This window comes from Silurus aristotelis (assembly GCF_946808225.1).
Source record: "Silurus aristotelis genome assembly, chromosome: 1".
NCBI classification, from domain to species: domain Eukaryota; kingdom Metazoa; phylum Chordata; class Actinopteri; order Siluriformes; family Siluridae; genus Silurus; species Silurus aristotelis.
In genome coordinates, this window is record NC_139574.1 from 27,758,706 (window position 1) to 27,780,591 (window position 21,886).

The window sequence follows — 21,886 nt, forward strand, 5'->3', positions numbered from 1 at the left end:
TATAAAAAGCCTCACACGGACTACAAGTACGAATATACGGTTATGCATACGGAATACATAGATACAGGCAACATCTGACTGATGTTAAGCTTCAATATTTGGACCTTCATTCGTTGAACACAAAGCTTCATGTTCACTGACCGTCTACTCATCGAAATATTCACCATAATCCACATGTGCTTGTTCTTTTCATTGCTCAGTTTCTGGGGAGTGTCCACTATACCATAGTGTCCCCAGGAAAAGAGCTGCTGGAGAACAATGGTGGAAAAACAGACAGAAAGAGCTCAGGGGTGAACCACGCTTCCTTAAACTCACTGCACCACTTTGATCTATCTATCCCCTGAAATGAAAAATATATAAAGCTGTAGAATATGGAGAAATACAATAAAAAATTAAGACAATGAAATAAAAAAAAAATAGAACACATAGAATAAGATAGAATAAAAAAAGAGAAGACGGTAATGAAATAGATTAGAATAGAATAGAGCAGTAAAGCGCTGAATAGAATTGAAATGAAGTAGAATAGTATAGAATAGAATAGAATAGAATAGAATAGAATAGAATAGAGTAGAGTAGAGTAGAATAGAATAGAATAGAATAGAATAGAATAGAATAGAATGGAGTAGAATAGAATAGGAGAAGTAAATAGAAGAATTGAATAGGAATTAAATAGACCCATATAAATAGGATAATATCGATCGAAATACATGATCAACCAATGCTTCTGCAAAACATAAAGCAAAACAGAATTATATGATATAGGACAGAATAGAATAGTGCAGAACAGAGTAACATAATCTGAGTAGAATAGAATGTGAATGTAGAATAGAAAAGAATTAAAATAAAACAGAATGGATCAGAACTGAATACAATAGAATAGATCTATTCAGAAATGAGCATGATAGAACAAAGCAAAATGAACAGAATAGAATAAAATAGAATGAAACACAGCAAAATAGAATGTTATCAACCAATGCTATTGAATAAAGCAAAACAAAATTAAATTATATAAAACACAATAGAATATAGTGTTAGTGATAGTTAGCATCGAAGAGACGTAAATAAAGCAGAAAAAAAGATTGCAGAACAGAGTCTAATAAATCTGAGTAGAATAAAATGTGAATATAGAATAGAAAATAACAAAATAAAACAGAATGGATCAGAACTGGATACAATAAACTAGATCAATGCAGAAATGAGCATGAAAGAATAAAGCAAAATGAAAAAAAAAATGAATAGAATAGAATAGAATAAAATAGCTTTTTTTTTTGCAGTGTGTGATTAACCTTCAGTGTTACAGTTCAGTGAGACATTTCAGTGTTGTCAGTACAGCACTGTCAGACTGTAGAGAGAGTGTGAGAGAGCAGTAGATACATGCTGAGATATCCACAGGAGTAGCTCTGATCATGTTTCCTGCACTGTCTATGAGAAGTGGAGTAATCCTTCAGTGTTGCACTGCTCCACTGGATCCATGACAAAGCACTATTGAGTCTGTTGTGTGCTTTCATTGAGATCAGACTACATAGTATAGTGTTTTCGGAAAAGGTCCTGAAGTAATTATGTATCTTTGTATGATATGATTTATTGGCTTGGTTGCTGGTTACTGACAACCTGAAAATACTGATCATGACATATGGATGACTCAGGCTGTGATGCAACATAATTACGGGGAGGGAGATTTACCTCAGAGAGCACATGATTCCAAATGTCCTTATGCTGCCACTATAAAGTATATCTGCCTTCTAATGCAGGTGTCACATTTCAGTCCTTGGTCAAGAGTGTCTAAATTGTTCTGGTGCGTATCATATATGACATATAGCCCCTAATGATGGCCAGGCTCTACTGTATATGGAAAAAAATATTTGTGGCCCAGCAATCTGATTCTGTTGTTTTTTCTATTAAATGAAATAACTGATGGGCACAATGCTGTAAAGGAAGGTGTCCCTCTCAGGGCGTATTCCCTCCTCACTTCTAATGTCCATGTGTATGAGGATATCCTCTGAATCTATCACTATGTGACAATAAACAGCTTCTGAATGCGTGTCAGAGTAATTAAGTTTAGCACAGAGGCTAAATCCTGTCTGAATCGAAATATTTTGCTGTGTGTGCTTTCTCATGTGTTCCTACTGTTCCTATTGGTTTCCTTTATGTTCCCTGCTTTATTCCAACCATAATAATAATTAGATTCAATTTGCCAAACCAGGGATCTTCTATCGTTGGCCACTGTGGCAGCAGGCTTCCATTCTACCCAAACAGACGACACACTTTGCAGTTTATTAGAGACCAAGATGAGCTGATTAAAACAGTCAAATCATCTCCTGCTTGGTTTGAAAAACGCTGGATTTGTGGAAGAACAATGGGCTGGACAGAACTACTTCTAAGTGTGTTGAATGTGTGTGCACAGTGCCCTGTGATAAACTGGCATCTTATTATGGGTGTGTCCTCATATTTCATATTTCATTGTTTCAGAGTGATTGTAGACCAATGGGAATTGATTAATCCAGTGGAATCAGGTTGGAATGACAACCTGCAGCCACCTATGATTGAAGAACCCAGATTAAAATGCCCCTTATGAGTGTATATATGTGTGCGTGCATGTGTGTGTGTGTGTGTGTGTGTGTGTGTGTGTGTGTGTGTATGTGTGTGTGTGTGTGTGCATTTCCACCCTGTCCTATTCAGGGTGTGTCCTTTTGATTATTGTGCCCACGGATTTGGCTTTGGATCTGCTGCGACCATTGATAATGCAGTATATATATCTTTATTAAATGTTATAAAAAAAAAGAGGGTCAAAAAATGTTGAACTGGGCACTGAGAGAGATGATGCATTCCTGGGTATTTTGATTGACATTGCTCTGTGGCAACAGCAGGAAGGGAACATCTGTAAGATCATTTCTGTGAGCTGTGTAAGCTATTCGCTTAAACGCCTGCCCTCTTTTTTCTACGTAAAGTGGCAACGGCCAATCTGCTCTCGCGTGGAGATGCTGATCAGTGAACCGCTCCCACTGCTTATTAGTGCTGTCTCCCTCTGCACGAGCGCATTGTGCTCTGCTGATTCAGTGCCTTACGCATCTTCTTAACGCCGCCGGCACAGACCGCAACGCCTGAACCCTTCACCCCAAAACCACCACAATGGACAAAATCGCCGTCGGTAAGTGTGCTCACATTTTGATCATCTATTCATCCTATTCATCCTCAATTTGTCGGGATGCCTGAATCCAAGATTGAATCCAAATCCCATGCACACAGAATTATATAACGCACGGATTTACAATGACAATACTATTCTATTAAATACAGTCGCATTAATTAATTCTGTTGTGCAATTCTGATTTTACTACCTAAAAAACACCCTTAAGCTAGAACAAAAAATATTTTTGGAAATGATTTGAAAGAAAAAATTACAATCCAAGACAAATGAACTAATTACAATATATATATATATATATATATATATATATATATATATATATATATATATATATATACACACACACACACACGATATTTTATCCGTTTCTGCGTGTAGAATGGCGCACCTGCCTCGGCTCTCTCTCCAGCATAATGCAGAAAGACCCCACCCAAGACACCCGGCATCTTCTCTTCTACAACTGCTCCCCCTCAACAGCAAAAATAACTCTTTCCAAAAAAAAAAAAAATACAGCTTTATAACCAAACATTCACTTATCCATGCTTTTCTATTATATTTGAAACGCGTCGTTTTTCTTCCTATTCCTAAATGCGTTATAATAGATGTATGGGTTATCCGCCTGGGATTGTATATATGCTCGATGGCCTTTTGAAAGCTTTATGTGTTAAACGTTTGGCTGTGAATCAGATCACACGCCCCGTCTAGATCATGGATACACACAAATATACAGAGGAACTCCTGATTTATGGTATTGATTCACAGATTTATTGATATGCACAAGTATAAGTGATAGCTTTTGTGTTTGTGTTGTATACCTATGTGATTTATGAAAGGGCTCCTGATTTATTTATGGACTGACATTTTTTATTAACATCATTGCAATTCTTTAATTCAACCACAACAAAAGAATATGCTAAAAATGTAAAAAAAAGCATTATTAAAAAGCATTAAAAAGGTGAAATATCGTTATTTGCTTTGGCTAAGCCGCCGATGGGTTGATCATCAGGTTTTATTGAAAGCTTAGCTGTAAATGGGTGGGTCTGTGTTTTATGACCTACAGCAGCAGTACAGGCCTAAACATCAAAATATGCTGTCTTATTACTATACTGAATGTAAATACAGGTCTAATTTACAATATATTTATAGACTTGGGCTTGTTCGTAGCAGGAAGCCAAGCAGTCCACAGATTGGGAGGCTGGCCAGCCCTGCAGTAATGGAACACTGCACATGGTGGCATTTGCTGGTCCATGTGAATTGTTATCTACGCTCTGTGGACACTAGTGGACATCTGCACACAGGGGACCATGTGTCTGCTCCTTTGTCTTGTTGGTCCTGTGAACTGGGCTTGGTCATAATGGAAAAAGACAAGCTTTAGCATGGGATGGCTGATGGCTCAGAAACCACAGGCTATCTCCACCTAACTCTTGTCTCACTGCTGCATAAAATATATTCTAGCTTTGTTCTGTTCCCCTAGATAATGGAGTTTGGAGGATGTGCCTGCAATTTGTAAAACTCTACAGATGACAGGAAATGACCAGCATCATTAGCCTGTCCTGCATATTTCATGAGACTCAGAGCTCCGGCCTCAAAATGTTCATAATCCAGACATTAGCTGAGCCACCTGTGCTTTAAGGCTTTGTAAAGACTTAAATGTGCACGTGGTGAAGGAGGGTGCACTTTGCGCTTGGTAAAGAGCTTCATATTACAGTTCGAAATTAACTCAATTAACTGAACTATCTGGAATGTATCAGGTGGTGTGTGGGGGAACATCGCTGTAATACTGCAAAGCTTACATCCTGTACTTAAAGTGGATTTTAAAACGCATGTTATAGCTGTAATGATGTAACACCTGCTAACAAAAAAGCTCACTAATATAGAACTGAATGTGTAAATAATGAGATAACAATGGATGCTCAGAAATAAACAAGTAAAAAAAACACTTGTGCGACCGTGTATTTTGTAAAACTTTGCACTTCAGGGTGCTTAATTTATTGCTCTTTTTTTCACAGCATACAAAGAAAAGATGAAGGAGCTGTCCATGTTCTCGCTCATATGCTCCTGTTTTAACTCGAGGCCACAGAAAAACCTGGACGCCAAGAAAGACTGTAAGATATACTAATTATATTGGCTCAGATATATGTTTACTTAAGTATTTAACTTGATAATTCATATTTTAATCATGTTTAATTGGATCTTAATTGGATACCTCACAATGAGGAATTCAATGGGCCTTTATATTATTTTTATTATTATTATTATTATTATTATTATTATTATTATTATTATTATTATTAGTAGTAGTAGTAGTAGTAGTAATAGTAAAAGCCAATTAAGACAAAATAACTTTTTTAAACCATAGTTAATATTTCAGTTGTTTCACATATGGTTTTCATGCAGACATGGAGGTGAAGCCCATAAACAAACGGGCTTCGGGTCAGGCCTTTGAGTTGATCCTGAAGCCCCCTTCCCCTGTGTCAGATGTGGCACATAGTATTGTAACTCCTCCCAAAAAGAGGAACATCTCTCTGGATGACATTCAGAAGAAACTGGAAGCTGCAGAAGACCGCAGGAAAGTGAGTGTTTTCAATTCTGGTGGCACAAATGACTTGGAATGAATACTGATTAGTTTCTACTGTACATTCTGGTGTGAAATCAAAGAAGAAGTGTGATGAATGTGCTAAACCCAGTTTGTTTCATGTACTCACTAGCTTGTCATTTGTTTGCATTGATATAGAATGCCTGCTTATATTTGGCTTCTCTCCCCAGTCTCAAGAAGCACAGGTTCTGAGAGCTCTGGCTGAGAAACGGGATCATGAGCGTGACGTGCTGTTCAAAGCCATGGAGGAGAACAACAACTTTAGCAGAATGGCAGAGGAAAAGCTCATTATGAAAATGGAGCAAAACAACGAGAACCGCAGGGCTTACCTGGCGGCCATGTTGGAACGCCTGCATGAGAAGGTAGAACATGACACTCACACCATGTGACCAGTTTAAACGAGTTCTTTTAGTTTCAAATTGATGAACATGTTAAAATGAGGCTACAACATCCTCAGAATCTATAGAGAGTTAGATTTTAAAATCAAACTCACATGTGATTCTTGCTCTATAGTGTGAGTGTATGAAAGCTGCTAGTCACCTGTGGGATTCAGGGAACGACAGGGACGTCTGTAGTCTGTAGCTTGTAGTCTTTGGATTGCATGCTTACAAATAATGTATTTGGAATGAAAAGATGAACAGAAAAAGAAAATATTTAAACAAATAAAGCTGTACTATTAGTTCTATTTATATGGCACCTGATTAAGGCTTTGAGGAGAGAACCTTTTATTAATCCTACTTTTCTACTTTCCTACTTTTTGCAATCAGGCAAGGTATAAATCTTGCCGAAGAAAGGAAGCACACATTCATTCCTATACACTATACGATTCAATTTTACATTTAGACTTAATTACACTTGTTAGGAAATGTCACTGGTAGACAGAAACAGAAAATAATAACTCCCATGCCACCTCTATTGAAAAAAACAAACAAACTCATTTGGTATAAGACATGCCCACTTTAGGTTTAAATCTCAATGTAGATACAGATCTTTAGACCCCTGAACATATATTGCAGTATGTACCAATTATTTTATTTTGTAATCAGGTAATTATATTTCTTTGCTGTAATTATGTGACTGTCACTTTTTTGTGCTTCTCTCAGGAGCAACACGCCGCTGTGGTCCGCAGAAACAAGGAGCTGAAAGAAGAGATCACAGCGTGAAAGCATCCTGTCCTCACCTTTCCTCACTCCGCTCATCAGCTTTCTTATCCTCCTCTTACACACACACACACACACACACACACACACACACACACACACACACACACACACACACACACAGTCAGTACCTAGCAAGTAACATTTAATTGTCTTGCTTGATTTCATAGCTTATGACAGATTATTTTGTAAATATAATCATATAACTTTTAGATTAAACTACAACAAAAAGAGATATCATTTGTTTATTTAAGCATTTTGAAGATTCTGGAATAAGTGATGGTTAGTCTCGTTGTGACAAATGCAAACAAAGACACACTGGGGCACTCCCAGCATCCACACATGCACTCGAACACATACTCACACACACACACACACACACACTCACACATACACATACACACAGATGCACATAAATATACAACAAACCGTACAGTGTATTTATGCTTATATACAATATAATCATGACATTGCACTTCCATCTACTGAATGAAGCAGCCTTGTTCAAGCTTAACACATTCTTCATCTGCAGCAACACATCCTGAGCCACCTTCTGGACTTAATAGTAAATGCAAAATGTTTAGTCTTCTTACATGCCCTTTTTATATAACTCATAAGAGCATGTTTTTTCTCACCTTGACTTCTTCTTCTAACGTTGGCTTTTATTTTTCCGAACACGAACGCAGTGAGTGATTTTTGTTTCCAGCAGGACACTTCATGAGATGTCAAATGCCATATTATTCCGCTATATATTCTGCTAACGTAAATATTGTAAAATCAAATTTCATCTGCTTACATCCAGCCATTGCGGAGGAGTGACTAATCATTTGTGTAAATCTGAATGAGTGTTTGTGTGCGTGTATGTATGAGTGTGTGTGTGTGTCCATGTTACAGTGGCTAAGCTTCTGTGACCATTCTCTGTGGAAGTGAGGTGGAAACAGAATATGCATTGAATGTTTTTTTTGTCTTTTCTTTTCTTTCTTTCTTTTTTAAATTTAATGATTTCCTCAAAAAATATGCCTGCCTGCATCTTCTGCTGTGTAAATTGTGTTTTCCCTTCATTTCGCTGTGTGCAAAATTTGGTGAATAAAGATTTGGGGTTCTGTGAACATGCTGTGGATGAATTTGTTTGTGGATAGATTATTGACAGGTAGTAAGACATAGCAATTGTGACATGTTCAAATGATCTGCTATACTGTACAAACAGTGTAGATATTTATGGTGTCCCTTTCTGAACACATTTAACAAATTCCTGCTCCTGCAGTGTATGATGACTTGAGTGCTGTGAGACATTCAAGACACTGATTACACAGACTGTAGAACACACTGTGCTATACAATGGCCACTCATATATTTAGAATCGTTTTGATAATTCCAGACTTACAGTCCTCACTCTCATAATTACTTCACTATTAGCATGAGCATTATTCTAATGACTGAACAATTCATTACGGTAAAAGGTAAGTTAAAACATACTTCCATACTCAATAGATCATGGCAAGTTCTAGAAACTGAATGGTCAGAAATTGTGGATTCATTTTCAATATCTGGCAATGAACGGTTTACAGGAACAGATGGCTGCATGATGATTGATATTAATACTATAGTTATTATATGTGTTATTGTGTGTGGTGGATCTGTGTGTAATTTGTATTGTGGAAAAACATTTGTTTGTGAGGAGTTGTCAGCTTTTTTGGAAGGCGATCCAAAATGTTTTACAACATTAATTTATAAATTAGTATGTGGAAATACAAGAAGATTAAACATTTCAGAGGCAACATTAACTGCTGCCGGCTTACCTACCTACTGTACCTACCTATCTATCTATCTATCTATCTATCTATCTATCTATCTATCTATCTATCTATCTATCTATCTATCTATCTATCTATCTATCTATCTATCTATCTATCTATCTATCTATCTATCTATCTATCTATCTATCTATCTATCTATCTATCTATCTATCTAATCTGTTAGATTTACTTTCCACTTCTGCACTGTAAAGGAAAATGTAGAGTTGTTTCAGCTCACCTGAACACAAACTCTAGATTGAGGCATACAATCTATTTACCATGGTGGATAATGAGCCCATCTTCTGTAACCATTTGCATGGAGCTGATGCTTGTGTCACATTGCAACTGCAATCACATGACTGAGGATATGCAATGATCAGTAGATGTTCATGGCTTAATCCATGTAAGAACATGCCAAAGCCAAACCAAGTGTGCATAATAATGAACACTTGTGCTACAAGAGCATTTTCAGTACAATTATTCAGCGAAGCCTGGAATTGTACTGTCTAGAATTTAAATGTCCCAGCCTGACAGAACATAATTTGCAAACACTGCTCACATGTAATTAGGGTTAGATTTAACATTCATTCATTCATTCATTTTCTTCCGCTTATCCGTAATTCGGGTCGCGGGGGCAGGAGTCTAAGCAGGCCCCCGCCTTCGACTGCTGCCCAATCCTCACAGCACCGTCCCTTACGGTCCCTCCTGCAGGTGGTGAGCCCACGGGAAGGCGGCCCCACGTCACTCCGACGTCACGGACCTTGATATTTCCCTCGTAAGGGACCCCCGGAGCATAGAGGGTTAAGGGCCTTGCTCAAGGGCCCAAGAGACTTGACATTTACTCAGAGGTGCAGCTTCCCCACCTTTGGTTGAACAACAAACAGAACTTTGATCTATAACAAGATGTAAATGAAACATTACTATGGCATAAAGCTGATATTAATTTGATGATTTAACACAAATGTACTATGCTTTATAGTGAAATGTATAGTATAATGTATAATATTTTTCAATGTAGTTGATTAAAAAGTTACATTTTTGATTTTGAAATGTAGTGATGTTAAAGTAAAAGTCGCAAATTAAGTGCAGAAGCGAATTACATTTACTTTATTACTGTCCACCACTGCTTTTTTATTTTATTAATCAAATTAAAGAATCAATTAAATTCTAATTCAATTGATTAAATAAAAAATAGAAAATCTAATTAAATAGTTTACATTTGTTAATAGACTTAGACTTTAGACTTAGACATACTTTATTGATCCAGTGAGGGAAATTATTGTGTTACAGCAGCAGCAGGTTACACAAACAGAAGTGGTGGACAAAACAACAACAAAAACAACACAAAAAAAGCAGAATGTAAGTAAATAATTTACTTAAACTTAAACTTAAATACAGGTGTACATGTAAGTATGTGTGTGTTTGTGTGTTTTACATTTAATGTTTTCTAAAGTTATGTTCTCCTTAACTGTTTTTCTTATTTCAGCATACTTTAACAAACGTCTTCATTCCTTCAATCCTTCATTTACTTCCTTGATATGGGGAATTGTCAGAAATTGCCAGGTGGTGATGACAGGATGTGGAGGCAATTCTGTGCATGTGCAAAACAAAATGGACTATAAATTGTATTTCCGGTACTGAGTGAATAGCCACAGTGACACTGTGCTTAATCTAATTAATTATTTATACCTCTGGCATTGTTTTTTTTTTTTTGTTTTTAAGTTTAGTAATAATAAAGAAAGAGTAACACTGCCTTCCCGTGGGCTCACCACCTGCAGGAGGGACCGTAAGGGACGGTGCTGTGAGGATTGGGCAGCAGTCGAAGGCGGGGGCCTGCTTAGACTGCTGCCCCCGCGACCCGAATTACGGATAAGCGGGAGAAAATGAATGAATGAATGAGTAACACTGCACTCAAGTGTGAGGTGGAGACTAAACAAACTTGCATTTTACCACTTAATACGTTTGTGAGGGCACTCAGCTTTTAACCATGCTCCGTGCGTAAAAGGATTGGATTCAGTTTACATGTGCACTGAACCTAAAGCCCTGTACCAAGTTTGGACACGAATACGTGTATCTTTACACTCCTAAAACAAATGTTTACATAATTGGGTTTCTAATATAATTCCATTTTATGAAGTCAAAATCAGAGTGTGAGCATGTAGAGCATTCCTTCCTTTAAATGCAAACTATGGCATTGCTTAGACCGAACAGTGGGAAGTATAATTGTCAGACCAACTGTTTATCTGCCATGAAGAAAGGCACATGGGCCTAATTTCCCCTGTTTAAACAGAGCCTGGGCTAGACATCAGCATGAAAACCAAGACATGTTGGTCACCCAGTCAATACTGTGACATTTTTTCTTTAAGGCACATCTCCTTCTCATGGGTCTTGTGGCTTTTGCATGGGTTTTTAGAACATTTGCAGTCCAGGATGTCTGGGCAGTTGGTTTCTACTTGTGTCTCCATTGCACCATTTCCATGTTCTGTATAAAAGTTTATATCAGTAATGCTGCATCAAGCACATCAAGCACATTTTTGTTAAGTCCTAATGACCTAAATGTCCTCTTCCAATATTTGGCATACTATATTCAGCTGCTTTATAGTACTCTAGGAAGTGAAGGGCTAAAATAGGGCAGTAGTCACAGTGATTCTATGAATCCTGGTTAACAACCAGAATTTTCAGTCTTTTGGAACCAGTGCCCACTCAATAAAATATTTCCAGGAACAGATGGCTGCATTATGATTTATTATTATTATTCCAAAAACTGCTTCATGCAACACATGTCTATGTTTTAAGATCTAAAATCCTATTCTATTCTATTCTATTCTATTCTATTCTATTCTATTCTATTCTATTCTATTCTATTCTATTCTATTCTATTCAGCCACACTCTAACACCCTGAGAGTGTGTAAGTAAGTGACACAACACTAAATGGGTTTAGCTTAGACTTTACCTGAGACAGATGCATGATCCCTGTTATGATGTTATTTATATACATTATATATTATGCATATCTGTATATTAGAATTTGTGTCATGTTGTTGTACAAAATATATTTCAGTTTGTGTGTATATCAGTACGTGGGTGGGCTGGGGTGGGATGGTAACGTGTCTGCAGGTGTGTTGTGCAGATAATGGCTCATTTATTATCCTCTTGCACAAAGCAATTATTCGCATTTGGCCCGAATGGGATCGCAGACGCTTGTTAACAGTAGCATAAAAAAAGGTGAATACAATCTTCAGTTTACATTTTAGCAGATGTTTTTGAGAGCCTTGTACAAGCAGGTGATTCATGCCTCACAAATATTTGGGCAATATATAAGTACCAGTAATGTGTAAACCAAGAGCTATTGTGTAGTAAACGTGTAGTTGTCAGAGTGACACAGATTAAGTTTATATCTGTGCAGGTTAAAAACAAACAACACCAGTTCTGATATAACACAAGCAAAAAGAACAAATGAGAAATAAAGGAGCAGTCCAAAAAGATCATTCTTTTTTCTTACAAAGGATTAGCCTGGAGAGGAGATTATCAGCACTCATCCTCAAACATATACCATAAGATATTAAACTGAGTGAATGAGAGACATCACTTTACATTATGTTGCAAGTGAAGGCAGTGGTTCTCTGGAGGTAGAGGTTATGGGATGACTGATACTAAACTACACTATATGAAAAGTAATTAATACTTAAAAAAAAAGTTATTAAAATGTAAAGTTTTATGTGTTTTTAAATTAAAGCAAAAGCTAAATTGATAAGCATGGCCAAGAATGGCAATTCTTTCATCTGAGAAATAATTGACAATGTAAATCCACAAGGAGCCACCAGTTTTCTGTAAATCAGTTCAAATAGCATCTATCTCTAGATCTCTAGATCTATCTATCTATATGAATCATGGGTTAGACATTTAACACTAAATGTAACTTAGACAAAAACCCAAAACAAATATTTACCTTTAAATGTCATGCTGAATCAGACAGATAAACCAATCGTGGTTATTATTCATATTTCCCTCAATTCCTCTGCATTTCCACTGTATGACAATTCATGTACAATTAATACTACAAATATATAACATCATAAAATATAGTGTACCACTTTGCTAATCATAAAATATTAAGCATTATTCATACTCAGGTACTGAGACTGGGTGGTGTAATTTTACCATTATATTTTGCATTAATAATTAGGTTTGAAACGTTTGAGCGAGGAACTTAATCATTACATTTTATGTTGTAATGGCAGACCTCTGAGCAGGTTTTTGCGAGTTTCTTACACACCACAGATGCAGGCTGGTGTACGAAGCTAACAATGAGCAGGTAGAAGGCAACAAGAAGTACAGTATAGTTAACGTGGATGAAACAGAGGGAGTCAGTGATGTAAACATGACATTCCTGATCACCTGATCATCAACATCTTTTCTCTGCTTGTGTTCTATATAGTAGATGTTCAGCCTGGATACATTCATTAAGTAACAAAATTTTTAATTAGTATTTTGTATTAATATATTAATTTGGGCTGTCAAAATTAACACACTAATAAAGCGTTAACGCAAATTCATTTTAATTGCACCAAGTTTTTAAACGTGTGATTAATGCAGCGCGCATTTTTGGTTTGACCATTTATATTAAATAAATATAAACAAATGAAATTTGTAAACATTAAATGTAAAAGAGGCGAAATTAAAACCTTCAGTGCAACACACATTTATTCGTCACATTTATCCGTCCCTTCTTTACTCAGATATAAAAATAATATTTTTTAATCAGTTAACATGTGTTTTACTGATGCGCCAAGTTTCAAATCAGCACCAAAAACCGCCATGATGCAGACAATTAACCCTCTGAGGGCCCCGGCGCGTTTTGAGCCATTTTTTCCCTTATAACGCCAAAATGAACTTAAATTACTCTATCTTTTTTAAAAGTACAGATAAAAGCAACATATCGTTCGAACATGTCTTCTTCTTCTTCTTTCGGCTGCTCCCATTAGGGGTCGCCACAGCGGATCATCCGTCTCCATACCACCCTGTCCTCTATATCTGCCTCTTTTACACCAACTACCTGCATGTCTTCCCTCACCACATCCATGAACCTCCTCCTTGGCCTTCCTCTTTTCCTCCTACCTGGTGGCTCCATCTTCAGCATTTTTCTAATAATATAATTCATGTCCCTTCTCTGCACATGTCCAAACCATCTCAATCTCGCCTCCCTCACCTTGTCACCAAAACATCCTACATGTGCTGTCCCTCTAATAAACTCATTTCTAATCTTGTCCATCCTCGTCACTCCCAACGAAAACCTCAACATCTTCAGCTCTGCTACCTCCAGCTCCACCTCCTGTTTTTTACTCAATGCCACTGTCTCTAATTCATACAACATCGCAGGTCTCACCACAGTCCTATAAACTTTCCCTTTCATTCTTGCAGATACTCTTCTATCACAAATCACTCCTGTCACTCTTCTCCACCCACTCCACCCTGCCTGCACTCTTTTCTTTACTTCCCTAACACACTCTCCATTACTTTGCACTGTTGACCCCAGGTACCTGAACTCCTCCACCTTCTCCACCTCTTCTCCCTGCAACCGCATCACTCCACTGCCCTCCCTCTCATTCACACACATGTACTCTGTCTTACTCCTACTGACTTTCATTCCCCTTCTCTCCAGCGCATATCTCCACCTCTCCAGGCTCTTCTCAACCTGCTCTCTACTCTCACCACAAATCACAATATCATCTGCAAACATCATAGTCCAGGGAGACTCCTGTCTGACCTCGTCCGTCAACCTGTCCATCACCACTGCAAACAGGAAAGGGCTCAGGGCCGATCCTTGATGCAGTCCAACCTTCACCCTGAACCAGTCTGTCGTACCTACTGCACACTTTACTGCCGTCACACTGTCCTTATACATGTCCTGCACCACCCTCACATACTTCTCTGACACACCTGACTTCCTCATACAATACCACAACTCCTCTCTCGGCACCCTGTCGTACGCTTTCTCTAAATCCACAAATACACAATGCAGCTCCTTCTGTCCTTCTCTATACTTCTCCATCAACATCCTCAAAGCAAATAAGGCATCTGTGGTGCTCTTCCTCGGCATGAAACCATACTGTTGCTCACAGATGGTCACCTCTTCTCTCAGCCTGGCTTCCACTACTCTTTCCCAGAACTTCATGGTGTGACTGATCAACTTAATTCCCCTGTAGTTACTGCAGGTCTGCACATCTCCCTTATGCTTAAAGATCGGTACCAGCACACTCCTTCTCCATTCCTCAGGCATCCTCTCCCCTTCCAGAATCCTGTTAAACAATCTGGTTAAAAACTCCACTGCCATCTCTCCTAAACATCTCCACGCTTCTACCGGTATGTCATCTGGTCCAACCGACTTTCCATTCTTCATCCTCTTAATCGCTGCTCTCACTTCCTCCTTACTAATCCTATCTACATCCTGCTTCACCATCTCCACATCATCCAACCTTTTCTCTCTCTGATTTTCCTCATTCATCAGCTGCTCAAAATACTCCCTCCATCTTCTCAACACACTCTCCTCACTAGTCAACACATTTCCCTCTCCATCCTTTATTGCTCTAACTTGCAGTACATCCTTCCCAGCTCGGTCCCTCTGCTTGGCCAATCGGTATAAATCCTTTTCTCCTTCCTTAGTGTCCAACCTCTTATACAGTTCCTCATATGCCTTTTCCTTGGCTTTCGCCACATCCCTTTTAACCTGCTGCCGCATCTCCTTGTACTCCTGCCTACTCTTCTCATCACTCTGTCGATCCCACTTCTGTTTTGCCAACCTCTTTCCCCTAATGCTCTCCTGCACTTCCTCATTCCACCACCACGTCTCCTTGTCTTGCTTTCTATTTCCAGATGTCACACCAAGTACTTTTCTAGCTGCCTCCCTTATCACTCCTGCAGTAGTTGCCCAATCATCCGGCACCTCTTCACCACCACCAAGCCCCTGTCTGACCTCTTCCCTGAACCTCACACTACACTCTTCCTTCTTCAGTTTCCACCATCTTATTCTTCTTTCAAACCTTACTTTCCTCCTCTTCTGCTTCGCCTCCAAAACCATCCTACAGACCACCATCCGATGCTGTCTAGCTACACTGTCCCCCGCCAACACCTTACAGTCTCCAATCTCCTTCAGGTTGCATCTCCTACACAGAAGATAATCCACCTGTGTGCACCTTCCTCCACTCTTATACGTCACCCTATGATCCTCCTTCTTCTTAAAATACGTGTTCACCACTGCCATTTCCATCCTTTTAGCAAAATCATCTGCCCTTCCACATTCCTCTCCTTAAAACCATACCTACCCATCACCTCCTCATCACCTCTGTTCCCTTCACCTACATGCCCATTAAAGTCTGCCCCAATCACCAATCGTTCTTTCCTAGGTACACCATCTACCACTTCATCTAATTCACTCCAGAATCTTTCTTTCTCCTCCATCTCACAGCCAACTTGTGGAGCATAGGCACTGATGACATTTATCATCATCCCTTCAACTTCCACCTTCACGATCATCACCCTATCAGAAACTCTCTTCACCTCCACTACACTCTTACTGTACGCTTCCTTCAGAATCACCCCTACACCATTTCTCTTCCCATCCACACCATGATAAAACAGTTTAAACCCACCTCTAATGTTCCTGGCCTTACTTCCTTTCCACTTGGTCTCCTGAACACACAACACATCTACTTTTCTCCTCTCCATCATATCAGCTATCTCTCTCCCTTTACCCGTCATAGTACCAACATTTAAAGTACCAACCCGAACCTCTACTCTCCTACACTGCTCCTTTTTCTGCCGTCTCTGTAGACGCCTTCCTCCTCTCCTTCTCCTCCTTCGGCCAACAGTAGCCCAATTTCCACCGGTACCCTGTCGGCTAACGATACCTGTGGCGGTCGTTGTTAACCCGGGCCTCGACCGATCCGGTATGAAATTCTCATTTGTGATCCGCATATTTGATTTGGCACATGTTTTACGCTGGATGCCCTTCCTAACGCAACCCTCCCCATTTACCCGGGCTTGGGACCGGCACTAAGAGTGCACTGGCTTGTGCCCCCCTAATGGCTGGGTTTCGTTCGAACATGTAAAGGATCTATTTTTATTAGTATACACTCATAATAACAACAAAACGCAAAACAGACAGGGGGCGCTCTCTGCCGTCTCTGTCTTCTCTCTATACAAACACATAAATAAAACAACCTGAATCTCAGTGAATATTTGCCATTATACATAATAAATATATAAATAGAAAGCTTAAAATATTGACTTTTAAATGAACGAAAAAGATATTCCCTTAAAAATATTCTCTGAATCTGTATCCCGTATGAATGTTAGAAGAGGTACAGATTCTCCGGTATCACCCCATTAATCGTCCGTGTGGAAACAGCAAATGTTCAGTTGGTCTTCTGATGATTTATGAATTTTAAACACCATAATTACATATACCATATAAAAGAATTGAACACTAAAGCTCTCTTTAGTAATGTAATGTTAACTTTAGTGCAACAGCTGAGTTTGGCTTGCATTCTAGGAAGAGCAGTTAGGAAGATGTTTTCAGACACAGAAAAAGGAGAATAATCAAGAAATGTAGGACAGTTTTTTAAAAGTAAGTGAAAGCAATAAACTTGTGGGACTGAGGAAGGAAAGAAAAAGGTTTCTTGTGTAGGAACAGTGCCACCTACTGGACTTATAACAATTGACAGTTCACAAATCACACACAAATTTCAAAAGCCCATATATGATATGATAAATAGCCGTGATTGAATTGTAAGATTCAAAAACAGAAAAACTGATCAAAGATGCAGAGTTGTAGATTCAACATATTTTGTCCAGTGCCGATTGTGTTGAATGGCCTGAAAGGCAGAATAACTGTGAGGCAGGGTGGGGCACGGTAGTGTTGCTGCTTCACAGTTCTAGGGTCTCTGGTTTAATCCAGAGCTCAGGTTACTCTCTAGGCTTTGTATGTTCTCCTCTTGTGTGGTTTTCATTTGCAGTCAGCATATATTACTATAGCATCAGAAAACTATTTAAGATGCAACATTCGAAAACACTATGAAATCCTATTTTTGCTGCACAAAATTAGATAAACTCAGAAAAAACACAATAAACACTCCTGGCAAAAAACAAAAAAAAAGGCCAAGCCATAGAGGCTATATATTTCAATGGTTTTATAACATATTTTTGGCCAGTAAATTAGCAAGAACCTAAAAAATACATAACTTGGTAAGTAACTTAGCCAGCTACAGGAGGTCTCAGAGGTGCAACTGTTTTAATTCTTGGTCATTTTATGATCAATTATATGTTATTAAGACCTTCATAAAAAGCTTCATATGTTGATTTTTATCAATAAAGTTGTGTGGATATAACCCTCCGAGCCCTACTCAGTAACCGGAGTCACCTGTTTTGAAGAACTATCAGAACCTTTCCGGAGCAATGCTTTTTTGTTTATAAGCAATATCAATAATAATAAAACAGTTAAAACTGACAAAATACCTAACATTAAGCACAATAAATACGTAATAATTAATAGCAGCAGTATTATGCATAGAACAGAACCAACAGTGGTTAAAATGATAATTATGGAAAAAATAGGAATCAATAGCTTGAAGATAAATTTCTTTATCCTTTAATTCCATTAGAATTAAATAATAGAGTGACTGCAAAAACAGCTCTTGTGTCTTGTTGGCTTAGAAGTGTGTCCTCGTATACTGGGCAACCTAAACACTCAACACACCAGTGTGCTATAGTGGTACACTGGTACAGTAATCACAATACAAACAATTGTTGTCTTTGTCTACAAATTAAATGCCCACTCTTCTGCAACAGTCAGAGAATCACATCCTTAACTGCCTATCTATTCTTTTTATCTATAACAGTACCTGAACACAGCTAGATTTTCAATACATTGTCTATTACATTGTTTTTTTAATTATAGCTTGCAAAGGTTTAATTTGTTAAGATGGACTGCAAACAGAAATAGTTAATGGGTGAATATACATGCATGTCAAATATCATTGCTAATTCTTATCTATATTTGGAAAATGTTTAGATGATATAAGTGTGGTGCCAGCCAAATATGCTGATCTAGCATACTTAGTAAAATTCCTGTAATCGGGATTAAAGCTATATTCTCTCAGCAGGACTGCTGTACACTGTTTGAGATATGCAGTGTATTAATCCCGCTTCATGTCCTACAGTCATGCCCACTGTGTGTCATAAATCAAACCATAATGTTAATGCAGAATTATAAAGTGCACAGTACAGTTACATAGCTTTAACCCCAGAACTGGTACAAGTCTTTTGTCATTTGCTTAAAAGGTTTTCTCAAATCCCTGCATTTAGTTTAATTCTTATGAATGTCATAATGATGTACAGCATCTTTTTTTAAATAACTAATACTAGTAAAGATTCTATGCATATTTTTCATGTGTTCATCTGGGTTTCATTCAGTTTTCTTGTTTCCTCTCACCTTTTAAGGAACAAAATTGACATTATGGCATGGTGTGTGCGTACATGTGCAGTTCAGTTCTTAAGAAAAGAAGTAATAATCTTTTGAAACTTAGTTTCATAATACAGTATGACACGACTACTGATTTCTGTTCCTATTTCCACACACACACACACACACACACACACACACACACACACACACACACACACACACACACACATATACACCTCCCTTTTAAGAAATCTAGTGCCAATGAAAAGTTTCCACCTTTGGGGGTTGTCCGTATGTGCCTATACATGTCTTTCTCTTTTAATTCTCTAATTCAGGCTCCCAGTGTTCAAATCAGTATTCGAATACCAAAGTATACCAAAAAGTATTGATTCTCACATACTTAAAAAGCAGTGTAAACATGGAACAGTTTATTGGTACATGGAAATTGACTGCTAGCGAGAATTTTGATGAATACCTGAAGGCTGTTGGTGAGTATTTTTTGTTTATATATATATATATACATTTTCACATATTCACATATTTTTCAATAGTATACAATACTATTGCACATATTTCCTTTGTGATTTATTTGCACCAAGATGAATTAAAATAAGTTTGGATTTGCAGGCATTGGGTTTGCATCCAGGCAAATCGCTAATTTAGCCAAACCCAGTCTGTTATTCAGTGTCGATGATCAGGGGCTCATATTGATGAAAACCACAACTACCTTCAAGACAGTGGAAATAAAATTCCGGTTGGATGAAGAATTTGATGAGCTCACCGCAGATGACAGGAAGGCGAAAGTAAATGCAACAAACATTTGTGTCATACTTTTTTACAACCAGATATCTTCTTTAAATAAACATTTCATTTCAGACTGTTATGAGAATAGTGGATGGTAAGCTCATTCAAACACAGACCTGGGAAGGCAAGAGCACAATAATTGAAAGAGAAGTTCAGGGCGGAAAGTTGTTAGTGGTGAGTAATTTGAGGTTAATGTTTCCTTTACTGTCATATGCCCTTCTTTACGAAATGCAGAATGGCAAGTTGTGTGTGTGTGGTATGTGTGTGTGTGTGTGTGTGTGTGTGTGTGTGTGTGTGTGTGTGTGTGCAATCCTTTTTTTTTTTTAGAAATGCATAATGGATGATGTGGTGTCTATGAGGACGTATGAGAGAAATGAGTGACCCACCCACTTTTACAGACCTGCTGAAAAGTCAATACCTGGATCCTAAATGGCTACGGAATCCAAATTACTGTACACATAAAGTATAAAAGCTTTTACACTCCATGCCAAGCACTCAGCATCCTAGGAGGGAGCCAAGTGGATTTCAGCTTCACTTTCAAAGACCTGTTCTTTTTTAGGTTGTTAATTAAAACAATGATCTCAGTGATGAAAACAAGCAGTATGTCAATAAAATTTTATAAAATATGCATGATATTTGATCATAGATGATTTATTAAAGAAATTCATACACAACAGAGAGCAAAGAAATATTTTCTTTTTTTTTTAATGCATCAGCGCATTTGTTGCTGTGCCTCAGTTCATAGAACCAAAAAAAAATGTATATAACATCAACTAAAGCTAGAGCGTTACTTATCATTTTATTATGCATTAGAACCAATAATGTAAATAATATATCTTTATGTCACGTTTTCATAAAGAGCCTGTAAGAAGTGCAGGGGACCAGGGACTTGTCATAAGGAAGTGTGAGACAGAATAAATTCAGCCTAAATAGAGACTTTGGTATAAAATACCAAAAACAAAGCAATAAACAAGCAAGCTTTCACTAAAAGATGTCATAGAATCTGCCAAATACTCACACTGTAAGAAAGTGAAGATTTTTAAAATAACATCACATCTCAAAGTGTTTCATTTATTGTATATTATAGAGCAATATGCCAAGTTTGCCCTTCTCCTTTTAACCTTGCATCATTACATTTACATGGTACATTACATGTTGTGAAACATCTATTAAACAAGTTAGTTCATGTTATTGCATACTTTCTTTCCCTGATACAGCTAAAAAACCTGCAGCTTGTCATAATTCTGGGAATTCAGAAACGAGTCCTGGAGACATTCCCCATGGTGGAAAACTTACAGACACTTAATGAGTTTAAGCCTAATTTAATTATACCGTTTTCTTTATTAAAGGACACACATTTATAACACATTTATACACTTACTCTTACTTACACTTAGACGCTTACTCTGTTGGAGATATCCTACCATATAGGTTCCTGTGAATAATGTTGTCAGAGTTGCTGTTACTGAAAACTAATATAATAACTCTTCTGACCAATCAGGTTTGAGAATTCAACAGTTCTTTAGTATAAATCGAAAATAATCAAATATTATATGTAATATAAGCAAATATTACTAAACATGATTGTTATTCAACATTATTTGTATGTTTTTCACTTGTTAAATCATATATTCATTTATTAAATCATTTCCCAAATTCTCACGATTGTTGGATTGTTGTAATCAGCAAAACTAAAAACCACTTGTCTTTTATTTTAAGTCTGGGAACTTTCAGTGGCAAGATTTTTGCAGTCCAATCAATGCAAAAGGATATCATCTGACCACTAAGTACTTCTTCCCAAGTAAGCATGTGATGTCTTAATCTTTAGCAATCTTTTCCAGAATTTCCCATTGAATTAACAATCCTTAATACCCCTGGATTACAGTTGATTTGACCCACTTGAGGGGGGTTACTGGGAA

The 21,886-nt window shown here is 37.7% G+C and overlaps 2 protein-coding genes across 2 annotated transcripts; both read left to right on the forward strand.

The window, feature by feature from the left end:
* The first annotated feature begins 2,673 nt into the window (after positions 1–2,673).
* On the forward strand, positions 2,674–8,013 carry stmn2a (stathmin 2a). The gene is made up of 5 exons (XM_083562099.1): positions 2,674–3,148; positions 5,158–5,253; positions 5,546–5,721; positions 5,915–6,106; positions 6,848–8,013. Exons 1-5 carry the CDS (start codon positions 3,130–3,132, stop codon positions 6,905–6,907), a joined length of 543 nt encoding a protein of 180 aa, XP_083418225.1. The 5' UTR covers positions 2,674–3,129; the 3' UTR covers positions 6,908–8,013.
* Positions 8,014–19,488: 11,475 nt separating this feature from the next.
* Positions 19,489–20,485, forward strand: fabp4b (fatty acid binding protein 4b). The gene is made up of 4 exons (XM_083554620.1): positions 19,489–19,651; positions 19,791–19,966; positions 20,040–20,141; positions 20,295–20,485. The coding sequence occupies exons 1-4, from the start codon at positions 19,582–19,584 to the stop codon at positions 20,346–20,348; spliced, it is 402 nt and encodes a 133-aa protein (XP_083410746.1). The 5' UTR covers positions 19,489–19,581; the 3' UTR covers positions 20,349–20,485.
* Positions 20,486–21,886: the final 1,401 nt, after the last annotated feature.

Coding starts and splice junctions, on each gene's coding strand:
- stmn2a (XM_083562099.1), top strand. Junction 5,254..5,545: donor CCTGGACGCCAAGAAAGACT/GTAAGATATACT, acceptor GTTTTCATGCAG/ACATGGAGGTGAAGCCCATA. Junction 5,722..5,914: donor CTGCAGAAGACCGCAGGAAA/GTGAGTGTTTTC, acceptor TTCTCTCCCCAG/TCTCAAGAAGCACAGGTTCT.
- fabp4b (XM_083554620.1), top strand. CDS start 19,582: ATGGAACAGTTTATTGGTACATGGAAATTGACTGCTAGCGAGAATTTT. Junction 19,652..19,790: donor TGAATACCTGAAGGCTGTTG/GTGAGTATTTTT, acceptor TTGGATTTGCAG/GCATTGGGTTTGCATCCAGG. Junction 19,967..20,039: donor CAGATGACAGGAAGGCGAAA/GTAAATGCAACA, acceptor ATTTCATTTCAG/ACTGTTATGAGAATAGTGGA.